The sequence below is a fragment of the Haliotis rubra genome, unplaced genomic scaffold (assembly GCF_003918875.1).
Source record: "Haliotis rubra isolate DU_JTF1 unplaced genomic scaffold, ASM391887v1 Scf529, whole genome shotgun sequence".
NCBI lineage: Eukaryota > Metazoa > Mollusca > Gastropoda > Lepetellida > Haliotidae > Haliotis > Haliotis rubra.
This window is the reverse complement of record NW_025767223.1, coordinates 137,959-151,419: the sequence shown is the minus strand read 5'-3', so window position 1 is coordinate 151,419 and position 13,461 is coordinate 137,959. Positions and strand designations below refer to the sequence as shown.

At 41.0% G+C, this 13,461-nt stretch overlaps 3 protein-coding genes across 3 annotated transcripts in view; all 3 read left to right on the top strand.

Moving 5' to 3' along the window:
- LOC124252905 (cell death abnormality protein 1-like) overlaps window positions 1–11,462 on the top strand; it is a 242,250-nt gene extending 230,788 nt beyond the window's left edge. Inside the window, exon 8 of the mRNA XM_046686586.1 lies at window positions 11,345–11,462. The gene's annotated coding sequence lies outside the window, so the exon portion shown is untranslated. The remainder of the gene's footprint in view (window positions 1–11,344) is intronic.
- LOC124252902 (cell death abnormality protein 1-like) overlaps window positions 1–13,461 on the top strand; it is a 239,219-nt gene that overhangs the window by 118,833 nt on the left and 106,925 nt on the right. The window contains exon 8 of the mRNA XM_046686582.1: window positions 7,270–7,307. Within this exon, the coding sequence (XP_046542538.1) occupies window positions 7,270–7,307 (38 nt within the window). The remainder of the gene's footprint in view (window positions 1–7,269; window positions 7,308–13,461) is intronic.
- Window positions 1–13,461, top strand: part of LOC124252907 (multiple epidermal growth factor-like domains protein 10) — a 112,180-nt gene that overhangs the window by 32,888 nt on the left and 65,831 nt on the right. The gene's annotated exons all lie outside the window — the stretch shown is intronic.

The window sequence follows — 13,461 nt, the reverse complement described above, 5'->3', positions numbered from 1 at the left end:
AGAGGAAGATGCTTGAGATTATCCTGATAATATCCTGATGATATAATTGATACGGTGGCTCCAGTATCCAGAAGAGCTTGCACTGGTTTTCCATCAATGAGAACCTCTGCTTCGTTGGCATGTCCTACAAGTCCTTCTGGTATCCTGTTGGGGCCTTGTAAAGAGCCTAGTGGTAACCTCTTCCCATAGGCCCTTGCCAGTTTAACGGGCGTCGCAGGTGATCCACTCGTACACGACATCCTATTGCTATGTGTCCAGTGTAGCCACATCTGTAACACACAACATCATTCTGTTTTCTTTGAGACGGAGTGGGGTAACTTGCCAGCTGCTCCTGTCCATATCCGTAGCCATGTGGTCCTGAGTGAGTGAAGGTACCTTGTGACTCTTGAGGCAATGGTGTTTGAACTTGAGGTCCCTGAACCTGTGTCTGAGCTTGGGCATCCTGTGGTCCTTGTGGCACTTGATACGGATAAGCCCCTGAAGAACTGTATTTATGTGGCAGTCCATACCCAGGAGGAGGCAGTTGTGGTTGGTTACATCCATAATCTTTTCCTCTTCCTCGACCTCTATGCTTGTGTCTTGGTCCATATCCCTGTGTCTGAGGAAGGAAACTAGCTTGATGCTGGAACACATGCGCTGGCTGTTGTTGCCTTTCCTTGATCTCAGTGACCTCAGTGCGTAGTTGGTGTATGGCTGTAGTGAGCGTGTCCAGGTCAGACTTGGTGATGGTCTCGGATGGGTAGCCATCTTTGCTGAAACCGACTGTTTCAGCGATGATGGTGCTGGTTCTCTTCCCTGCCTCAAGTCATACTCAATCTCCCTAAGTGCGATCCGTAGCTCGTCAAAGGAAGAAACAGTATCAAACTTGTGGCCTGATACAGACTTGAGCGATCTCCGTAGTCCACTCCACAACATGTTCCTCAACATTTCGTCCTGTTCCAGTGGTGGAATATCATGATGCTCCGTGACCTTTGACAGCAAGTGCTCCAAGCGGCATCCCCATAATGCAACATCCTCTTCATCTCTCTGAGCGGCACTATAAAACTGAGCCATGAGGGCTTCCTTTCTCTGCACAGTCCCATAAATGCTCTGTAACGTCCTCAGTAGGTCTTGGATAGTTGCCTTTGGTCCTAGGCGCATGGCAACACGAGCGGCCTCCCCCTTCAAAGAATGTCTGATGGCTTGTTCCAGTACAGCGGCACTGTAGACCGACGACTGTTGAAGGCAATCCACTTCATAAGTCCATAGATCAAAGGGTGCATCCTTTCCGTGTAAGTCACCACTGAACGTAGGTAGCTTGGAATATGGAGGATTGGCTGAGGCTGTGGCTGAGGCTGTGACATGTGACTTGGCTGTAACTTGTGACTCATCGCCTAGTGGCTCAGGAGGAGAAGACAGTTTGCTTGGTTGGAGTGGTCCCTCTTGCTTTGCCATGTCCTGAATCCACATCTTTAAGTCCTCCGGTTCTTCTGCCTTGGGTTGTAATCCCAACTTGTGGAATAACTCAACAATACCACTAAGTTCTTCCTGCTTAAACTCCATGGTTTAACAGAACAAAGAGATACAAAATATAATGATGCGATGAGTTTAAGAGTGAATTGATTTAACAAGGGATACTTAAGGTGAGTGGGGACAACCTTCAGTCGCTATACACTTTCCTGACAATGTTTCGCTGATTGTCTGGTTTATACCACTTCAATCAAAACGTGCATTTCAGGGAGAAGGGTAGAGCAACTTTGGCGTGTGTAATAAGATAATATAGTTACATGATTTGTGGAATGATATTGCAATCAGTAGAAGGAATGGCGCAGCGCTAGGGAAGTATGCCTTTCATATGTAAACAATTGATGAAAGAATAAACACTCCAAAATTTAAGGTGAAATGGAGAATTGGGAATGTAAATTCAACTTACACTATAACACAGAAGTAAAACAATGATAATGTAGACGGGCAATACAAGGAGCTAAGGGTAAAGGGATGGGAAATGAGACTAAGAAATGGTGCAGGGTGCAAAGTCTAAGTACAGTCTGTCCTCAAATAGTCAGTAAATTAACACAAGTTTAACTAAAGCTTTATTTATACCTACCCGATAGTAAATTACGCTATCATTTTATTTTGTTAGCAAAAGAGGAAGGATATAGAGTATGATATTAACCAAACACACACACTGACACACAAACTGTAAGTTACATTATGAACTAAAGGGAATGTACACCTACCACTAATGAAATGAATTTGAAATGTAAATGCAGTAATGAACACTAATGAACATTACACTACGTAAAACAAAGAGCAAAAACCAACTAACTGCACTAAACACAAATAAACTAAGATAAACCCCAAACTATACCTATGAAAAAACTGAAATGCTACATGGTATTACATTGCACTATGCTAATCAAAATCTAAACCTTAACTAAACTAAACTAAACTAAACTAAACTAATCTAAATTGAAACAACTAAGTTAACTACAAATATAAACACACAAAAATAGTTACATGATAAATACTAAGTGTTGGTACCAACGATGAAGATAATACACTAAATATATAAGCCGGCAGTAATTACGTAACTTGAGTTACATAACTGAAAATAACATGAGAATATTAAGTAAAAGTATGAAAAGTTAAATTACACAATGAATTAACACAAACAATGAATATATATTACATGAAAATTACGCCAGGTACATATTACACAAAGGCTATAACTCACGTGAAGTGTCCATGATAATCCTCAATCCAAATACATGTACCTGAAAACACAAGTCACTATACACATAAAGGTCACAAAAGAGTCACAGGCTCTCCAAGAAGGTCAAGGTCACAGTGTCATATCACTGGTCATCATCCAATGATGACGTTAACACAGATCACAATAGTCCAGTTGTCCAAGAGTATCTCTAGGTGCTGCCCGGTTCATCCATGCCCGAAACAATCCTCACTGGGGGCTCCAAATATAGCAGGGTCAACGTGGCCATAGACTACCAACACTCTGCTGGGGTGTGAGGTTGTTTATTTCATAGGATGAAACATTGCTGAATGTTAAACGACACCCTGTAACAATACATATAATAATATTATATACATCTCACCCAATTCATACAAGATACATATAATTCCATACACGGGTTAATACATATGGACAATTATCAATAATACTCAAAGCATGAATACCATTATTTACAACACATATGGAATATGGGCATTATGAAATTACAGCATTATGAATAACGTAATGATGATACATGCATACAATGTAATACACAGAAGATAGATTATAATACACCATTACGCATTAGTCGTAATGATAAAAGTACATGATTCGTCACCACGCATTACGTGATGGTACTATATACAAATACATGGACATAAAAGACATATACACATACCCTGTGGGGGATACAAGGGTGTACAACAATCGGGCACAGCACCAGACTTATGGACGGGGACTTATCTGCTGCAAATCATATTAGATGATAAATAATATACACTTATAGTTATCACAGTTAAAACATAGCAACTTATATTAAAACACATTCTCTCATCTCACACATTCAGTGAAAGGGATAGTAATGATGAGAATATATTAGTGATACTTATTTATGTTTATACCTTAGGCTTGAAAAGCTAGCATAAATACATTTAGCACACTTACATGCTATACAATATAATACCTCTTTAAATGTTAGTAAATAGATATACGTTTATTATATACATACTGCAAGGATTAAATGCAATATTACTTTAATTAAATGAATACTAACCTTAATCTCACACTGTGTCTGTCCAAGCTGTCTTTACATGGCAAAGAGTCAGTGCAGAATGAGTGAAATTGTGCATGGAGTTAATGAGACCAATCAGCTGAGAAGCGTCATGGCTTGGGCAATTAGTGAGACAGGCCAAGCTCTAAAGCTTAAACCTTAAACTGCCTAGAAATAACATAGCTAAAAGGAGAGAATAATAATATGATTAAAATACTATATTTACACTAAAATACACCTGCCACAAAAGCAACACCGCCTTTAAAGTTCATACGGTCATCTCGCCATTCATTACTCGACAAAGCAAAGTCCTGGCGTAGTACATCTCCTTTCAGTAAATCATCACTGACTTCTTTCACGGGTCGCCCCCATCATATGGAATACCCAACCCGTGGTTCGGCCCCCGGCAAACGCCAATCCGTCTTCCGGTTTAGTTCGAATTCGTTGCAAATACGTTCGTAGGCCCTTCTATCGTACTGGTTGTTTACTGCGTCCCATGCTTTGTCCTGTGGGAGCGGAGCGCTGATCTCTTTGAGGATACGCCTGACCTGGTAGTACACGTGAAACATGAACACAGACTGGCTCAGCGGTCCCCGCCGAGGGTCGGTCAATGTCAAGCCACACCCCGTTGTAGCGCACCACACGGCGAAGTTGAGTTGATTCTGCCAGAACTGCATCGGGTTGTTGAACCAAGCGTGGACTGCCTTGACGTTAGTCACCGAGGACATTGGCGAGGACACTCGGGATGTCGCCGGACGAGATAAAACCAACAACTACTGTCACAGGCACGAAGTTACCCGACCTAGTACCGTACCGAGAGCTGTGCATTCATCTCGGCCAGTTGAGCACAACGGACAACATTCAAGGGGGTCACCCTTCCACGATACTCAGAGCCGTACCAGTGAAAACGGAGAAATACGACGACGGTAGAACCGAGTCGTTTTTCACCGCGTCAGTATAAGAGGTTAACTCGGGGCAACATCCCTGAGTTGATGATATCGGTGTTAGATATAAAGCATAATCCTGTGAATATAGGATACCTCAGCATAACGCTGCACATAAAATGACTAGCGCACAAGGTCCCGGAATGAGGTTGAAAAAATGCATCAATGCGGGGATATCCGACCTCGGGGACACACGCGGATTCGACGACCCCGGAGTAGATGGTAAATTGTACGCCTTGCAACTGAAAAACAACATTTACAAACGCGTTGAAGGCCCCATCATTGGTGGTACTAGAAACCTAAGTGATATAGTTGAGACCTCAGGAGCGGCCCTCAACACTCGGTTCGACCTAGTCCGTATCGGTGATGATAGATGGGTGGTATCCCAATCGTTCGGAGGCAAACTGTTCGACTTAAAAGATGTTGAGAGCAACCTGACGGCCATCACCAAAAAATACCGACGGTGGTTTCTCAACATTAATCTCGGCTCCCCCTACGTGTTCACGGAGAACAAAGACAACTACCTAAACAAAGTCGTGAACAACGGAACCCTGCTCGTGGCCTACGTCCCCGGCTCAGAGACGTAGCGTAATCATCAGCCCAGTCGCCAGTATGGCAGCCCACATGCTATCGAGTAAACCGGGAGTGCAAGACGGGGCATTGCAGTTGATGTCTGAATTCACTGGCGTGGTCAACATCCTGGCGAGCCTACCGGCTAACTCCACTCTGGTCCTCAAAGTCTACCTAGGGGAACCATCGCCGGATGAAGTCGAAATCGTGAGGGGATCAAACTCCAGTGGGTGAAACGGCACCAGTATCAGGTTTGCACTGTTTACGTGGGGGTGGGTGTCGACTCCCACACCAGTCTGCAGGGGGTCACCGTGACCGTGGAAGACATGATACCACTCACCAAGATCTTCCTACCCGACAACATACACTTCATGGGGGTGAAGTGCACCCCTGAGAAATTATCAGAAAAACAATTGGAAACTATCTCGTAATAGTATTATAATAATGACTAGTCATCGTCCCAACATCACGCTTAACGACCTAGTCGACATGGAGGAGTTTGATCTACCTGGTGAGGAAGACACCTTGTACGCCCTACACTTGAAAGACAACCTGTATAGGCGGGTGTCGTTATCAGATTTTAAAGAGCCTGAATGGTTAGTCAACTTAACCCTCACCTCACCTTATATCTCCTTGAAACAAAAATGCTAACTCCGAGATTAGGAACAACGGCATCACTCTCAGGTCGTTCATTCCGGATTCTAGTGTACAAGTCATACGAATACCAGGTCACTCGGGCAACATGTTAGCTTCAAACAGTGGGAAGGTAAAGATAGAGCTCAAATTACTCGATTACCAGCAGGATTTTAGAGATGTCGCGAAAAACTTCACATTCATCATAGACGTCTATCTCGGAGATAGGCGTTTGACTACGAGTTTTATTTACCTTTTAGATGATCTTAAGTAAGGTTGGGAAGACAGGCATAATAACCAATGTTGTCGTATTATTAAAGTATCGGGAAACAGACCTTTAGCAAGCCTTGATGGAGTTCGTGTCCTAAATGGAAGTCGAGCTGAGACCACGATTTTTTACACGCAAGTTAATCTAAGTATTATCAGCTTTAAGTACATTAATCGAAGGTTAAATGAAACCCAATTAAAATATCAATTGTAATATATATTATAGGATGGGACTGTACCCAGTCGTAGAGGAAGTCGCGAAGACCCTGGAAACTGTATACGGGTTCCGCTTGAGACAGTTATGTGATGTAAAACGCCAACTAGAACAAGACCGCGACACGCGGAAAGCACTATGTAAGAAGTACCGTAGAGCTTTCAATATCGTGGACGGGACTGATACTGCCCTTATGGCAACCAGCATGGGACTAGGGGCGGCAGGTGTTGGGTTGTTAGCCACTATCGTGGCCACACCTATAGTGCTAGGCATTGAAATAACAGCTGGGGTGGTAGGGGTGGCAGGGTTGGTGTTTAAGTTTGCATCCCGCAGACTGCATCGTAAAGCGTTGAAACACGACAAGATCAGGGTTCTGGCCGAAGCAAAGCTGAACACGGTAAGTGAGCGTATTTCCACGGCACTCACTGACAGTAAGATCTCAGAGGAGGAATTTCGTTCAATCCTCTCTGAACTCAACAAGTACCGTAAGATGAAACAAGAAATCCGGTCCAAGTCTCATAAGTCTGCTATCAGCGAAGACGAGAAAAAAAAGTACATAGAACAAGGGGTACAGAAAGATATCATAGGCGATTCACATTAAACTGTTTCATCGAGGTCAACGCGACATAGTGTCAAGTGCTAGTTCGCGGTCATAGCGACACTATTGTGTCATGTGGGGTCGGGAAGTTAACTGGGGGTTCAAAAGTAGTATATACCATGGGGGCGAGATCTAGCTTTACAGGGCCTTTTGTTGGACTTGATCTCGGACAATCATTGTATATACTACTCACACTGTTGTGACATTTCCTAATAATGTCACTTACATTAATCACATAGCTAGAATTTGCAGTATAAATTACCAATGACTTTCTTTCAGAATGTGTCCGGAAATTGACGTTTGCTGTATACTGACAGGTTAGTATCTTATATAGTGTTGTTATGGTTGCTTCGTCTTGGTATTGCCGAAGTGACGTTCTGAGTCATGTTGCAGATCATTTTGATAATGTCCGATTAAGATTGTCAATTTGGTTAAGTCTCAAATTGGAACGGCTTATTTTAGGGCTGCTTATATTTACATGAACCATCTCACTCATTGTCGGGATTTCAGTGATGAAGTTTACGAAGATGGCTTATAATGCTGTTCCTCCAATAATTAATGTCAATAAATGAGTGGCACAATAGGAAACGACTGAAAACATTGTAGGAGCAAAAGATTAAAAAAAAATTGTGTTTACTTTTCTACTTCATTGATTTTGCTAGAGTAAAATATATTTTCAACTGAATACATTGTCCGAGCATCTTACATAACGGGTCAAGAGTACTGTAAATTACTGATTGAAAGTTACACATAGAACTGAATTATGCACCCCAAACATATTTCATCATAGTGGTGTACCTATGATGATGATATGTCAGTAATGCCATTTTTAAAGTGGCACATTTCAGGTAATTAAAAACACGGTTTCAGTTTGAAAGGACTTGCAAAATGCGAAGCACACACACATGTCAAACATGAAACTAACTATGAAAAACAGTATTTCTGGCCGTCCAAGGTATACAACTTATGAATACGCCATCACTTTCATCTATACACCTTGGCAAGACAAGGAGAATACTCTTATTGAAACTAAGATGGCAGATGGTGGGTATGCATGCAGCTGGCATGGCATTCAAGACCATTGGGCGTGAGCTTGGTCATTGATACTCTGTCATCAGTAGAAACACCCGAAACTAAGATGGCGCTGTCAAGGATCAATCCAGCTGAAAATAGCAATCTTGCCCGTTACGTAAGGCGTGACAAGCACTCGTTTGAAGCAACTCTATGTGCCAAATGGTTACAAATTGTACTTCCTCTACCCTTTCACTAAAGTGGTAGGTCCCACTTCATTGTGCACTAATGCCTACAGGGAATACAAAACACAGACTTTTTAATGACATTGTATAAGATTTAACCATATCATCATTTCATTTTAATTTTTTTTATTACATTTAATAGTATTGAATTATTAATTAAGATTACATTAGATTATAAATCATATTATTGAATTATTAATTGAGATGACATTACATTACAATATAAATCATATACTACATCATTAATCAAGATTGGACGCTGAAAACTAGTTGCGCGAGGTGTGGAATGACAGCGGTTTAATCAAGATTGGACGCTGAAAACTAGTTGCGCGAGGTGTGGAATGACAGCGGTTTAATCAAGATTGGACGCTGAAAACTAGTTGCGCGAGATGTGGAATGACAGCTGTTTAGTTAATGGAAATATGATGCGGACCTACAAAATGTTTAAATCTAGCCCGATTACTGAAATCTTTATCAAGTATCAAATCGTAAGCACCGAAGTATGTTAGCGATTTAAGATGTGGAACGCTAACCTTGGACCTCGAAAGATTCCACCTGCCCAGTTGCAAGATCGTATATGTAAAATGTGTGATTCAAAATGTTGTAGAAACGAAATTCATTTTCTTGGAGAGTGAGTGAGTGAGTGAGTTAAGATTTAAAGTCACATCGGCAATATTTCAGCCATATCTTGACTAAAACTAGTTCTAAATTTATAATACATACATATAATATATAAAACCCTGTCAACGAAGGACAGTAAAAGCACTAGATTATCACAATTAGAATTAAAACTAGCGTGGAAAGTTTAAAACTAATTGCACTATTGGGACAATACAATATAAAATCAGGCTATAGATCGCCAACAACAGAAGGTAGATCACCATACTAGGGTCCATGGGGACTTACAGTAACTTTGCTACCTGCATGGACCCTAGCTGGATTTACACCATCCCTTCAGCTGCTGGCGATTGTAAGAAATGTTAGCCAACATTAAAATGACAAAAATGCTACGTTTAAAAATCCTGGCAAGTTAAAATGGACTTTGAACATTTTGGGACTTACGTACGCTCTCAGGAGGACAATAATTTTACACTACTTCAACCTCCTTCTGGCACCAGCATCTAGGCAAATTTGAGTGAATTTGAAAATCCATATTTCATACAATATATACACAAAACCAAACATGTCAATATTGTGTCCAAATAAATCCAAGCCAAAACTTTTTTAGAGCAACGAAATTTAGTGCTCAGGGCTCGGCATGACCAGCCGATTGGTTGAACCGGACCCATTCAACCACCCGTCTAGGTGAAGTAAGGGTCGAAGTGGTGTGTTGGGCAAAGGAACACTGTTCCTGGGACCAGTGCCCTCAACCACCAGACTCCCTTCCTCCACCGACACAGGGGCGCAACCCACGGCAAACAGGTTGGTGGACCAAATATATTCCCCGGGTCCACAACGGGGGGTCGAAGAGCTCTTGGCGTTACCCAGCACCCACCACGAGGAGGTGGCTCTTCACGGGTGCCTTTTCTTGGAGATTGCTGTCTATATATTGATATCCGTTCAAGGCTTTGGAAGCAAGCTACAGATTTAGACAGCGTCTTTCCTTTACTTAGTCCCAGTGAGAAAATAATTTACCTTATGCAAAATAATAAGCTTTGTAAATCTTTATTTAGCCGCTACTGCAAGTAAAATGTGTCATCTTCGTCGTCACTCAAGATTGTAAGGTATATCCGTATATTTTGTGAATGAACAAGACTTTTGGTATTATTTGAATCCAAATTTATCACATCATATTTTAATAGTGTGTTTAAGCGCAATGTTTTTAAACTGAATTATTGTGTCTCATAAGCCTGTGTATGGTCTTTTATCAGCATGTGACTCCTTGACAAAAATCATTTTGGAACGAGTTTTTTATGGATAACAACTTCTTTATTTCGTGAGTGCGACGTTTCGATACAGATTCTTGTACCGTTGTCAAGCAAGAGTGATACATGAAGTGGAGGAGCTGCATATATATACTGTATATAACAATGAAACAATATACATTGTAATTGACAAAGAAAACTACATAATTGCCATAATTGGTTAAGCAGTAAGCTGATGAAGCCAGTGAGTACACAAAGGATAGTGAATGGAAGCCAGAGATGTATAAATACAGGAGTAGTTACAATGAAGGAGATGTTTATACAATAGTTGCGATGTTTATACAATAGATTGGGCTTGGTGGAGGAGTGGATCATAAGCTGATGGAATGAAGTATCCTTGGTCACGGTTGATGGTGGGCTTATGGCGTTTGATGTGAATGGCTTCGGTGAGCTTGCGTTTAGTGAAGTCCGTTTGGTTGTTGGCGAAAATGGTGAAGTCGGACCACTCTATTTGATGATTGGGGTTTGCTTTGATGTGGTCAGAGATAGCTGATTTGGTGTCGGAATTAGCAACAGAGGTGCGATGTTCTTTGACTTGGGTGTTGATGGGTCAGGGATGTTTCACCTTTTATCAGCAGTCACGTCGCACTCACGAAATAAAGAAGTTGTTATCCATAAAAACGTGTTCCATATTGTACGTCTCAACTTCTAAAAATGCCACTCAAACAAAAATAATTTTCTCTCTCTTTTCTCACTAACTGGAACAGTCCACTTGCAGGTAAGGGTATCGCTGTCACAACAAACTTTGTAGCTATTATTCCCTGTAGCTATTTTCCCCTGTAGGCATTAGTATACCAAACCTATTTAAATGTGGGTGTATTGGAGGGAGCATAGCATGAGAAGTGGCAGCAATTATCCGCAGGCGTCATGAGGAGTCGGGTGGAGGTGGCTGATACACGAGATACTGATGTCGAACACCTCTGCAAATTTCACGGGGCCTACTTATTAACGAACGTCGATGTACAAATACAGTTTTGCTCGTTTTCATGTATGGATCTTCATTTTTAATTGAGGCTGTGGGGGTAGCTGTTCGCTTGTCACGTCGAAGACCCGGGTTCGATTCCCTACATGGGTACAAACCTATTTCTGGTGTCTCCCGCCGTAAATTTGCTGCAATATTGCTAAAAGCGGCGTAAAACTAAAACTCACACACTCACCCATTTGTAATTTCAGTTGCAGTTTGCATCACTTCTATTCAGGCATCTCCGAACTGCAACAACTGTCTGTTTGGAAAGTGTGATGAAGACGGAATATGTACTGACGGGTGTGAACCAGGCTATACCGATATATACTGTCAGCATCCATGTCAAGAGACCTGTTTAAAAGGCAGGTGTTTTGTGGACAACCACACAGGAAAGACAATGTGTACAGAGGGGTGTGTCGATGGCTTCTGTTACCCAACATGTAAGATACCTTGTCCTGAAGGTTGTCTACGTTGTAAGCGTATGGTTTGTGAAAACTGTACACTTTGTGAGAGTCACCTGTACGGAGAGAGTTGCCAACACTCGTGTGTTGAGAAGTGTAATGGATATGCATGTGGTATTCACGGAAACTGCTCACAAGACAAATGTATGGATGGTCGGTACGGCAAACTATGCAGCAAGTCATGTAAACCGAGCTATGAGTCATGTCAACAAGAGAGTGGACAATGTATTAAATGCCGGAGAGGGTTATTCGGTGATGACTGCCAGAATCACTGTTCACACGAAAGTCTATCAAGGGAAGAAGATAAAATGTTCAGGTGCAGGTCGGGGTGCACGGTGTGCGAGTTACCGCCTCATACTGATTGTAAGTATTTCAGTTTCATACTTAATTTAATATCTAATAACATTTTCAAGTATTCTTAAATAGTCTGGATACACATAGATAACTCTATGCTTTAGCAAGAAGATTAAAAAGCATAAAAAGACGAGATAATACATAGATAAAGAAACGATCCCGAGGTGGTTCGTGTAAGCACAAACCACTGACATTGATGTAATGCGCACTGTCTTCAATACAATAAATGAGGAATTGTGTCGCAGGCCTCCTCTGAACCATATGAACACATTAAACATATATATTTGATGAAAAATGTATGTTTCTGTGCAAATGTTTTCCTTGTATGTTACTGTAGTGTTATAAATATTACTGTAGTGTTATGAATATTAGAGTAGTGTATGAATATTACTGTAGTGTTAAGAATATTACTGTATTGTATGAATATTACTGTAGTGTTATGAATATTATTGTAGTGTATGAATATTACTGTAGTGTTATGAATATTACTGTTGTGTTATGAATATAACAGTAGTGTTATAAATATTACTGTAGTGTTATGAATAAACTGTAGAGTTATGCATGTTACTGTAGTGTTAAGAATATTACTGTAGTGATATTAATACTACTGTGGTGTGATCCATGTTACTTATGACAACATACACATCCCTTTCCCAGGCGAATACGAATTACTCCGATTGTTTACGTGTATCATGCAACTAAGAAAGATCCAGCATGTACAGACATTGGCATGGAGGTCCAAATTAACTCTACCCTTGGACTATGTAGCGCTGTGCTGTTGGTTGCTGTGACAAGTCTTTGCCTTAATATCAAGTAAGTTGGTAACGAAGGTGGCTGGCTCTGTTGTCTTGGATGACTCTAAACTCTAACGCTGTGCACATCTAACCATTTGTTTTTACACATTATAACTTAACTGTTTCTCATATAGTACATCCACCCACGTGGACTTGCATGAAGAAAGTCATAAATGCAGTTTCAACATAATTGCCATTGGTATTATTTTCACTATCATGGACATCAACGAAATGCACCACCTACAGCATAATGCGCATGTATGCGTCTCGCATACGTGCATCATATCACAATGAGACCTGGCTTTAAATTACACGTTCTGTAGTCCTCATTAAATGTCTATTAATCTTGAATTATATGTAACAGACGATGACAATTTTACACCGGTGGATGGTCACTATACATGATACTTTTTTCTTTGAAACTTTGAAGGGGATTTAGAACTTAGAAATACAAATAACAAGGGACGTGGACACCCTGTGTCGTGTAAAAACGAAAAAAGTGTCCACTTCGTACAAATGAGCTACTGAGCTAATTAACGCCAGACAATAGACAGAATAACCAATAGATGTCAAAATTGATTTAACCTGATAAGCCCATTTTTTTACAGAACGCGATTCCCCATCATTATAAAGATATTCATAGCAGCCCCTTAGGATACAGTTATCAGTTCCCAAAAGTTTTAACCAATATTTTATCAAATTAAACGTTCTTTGCAT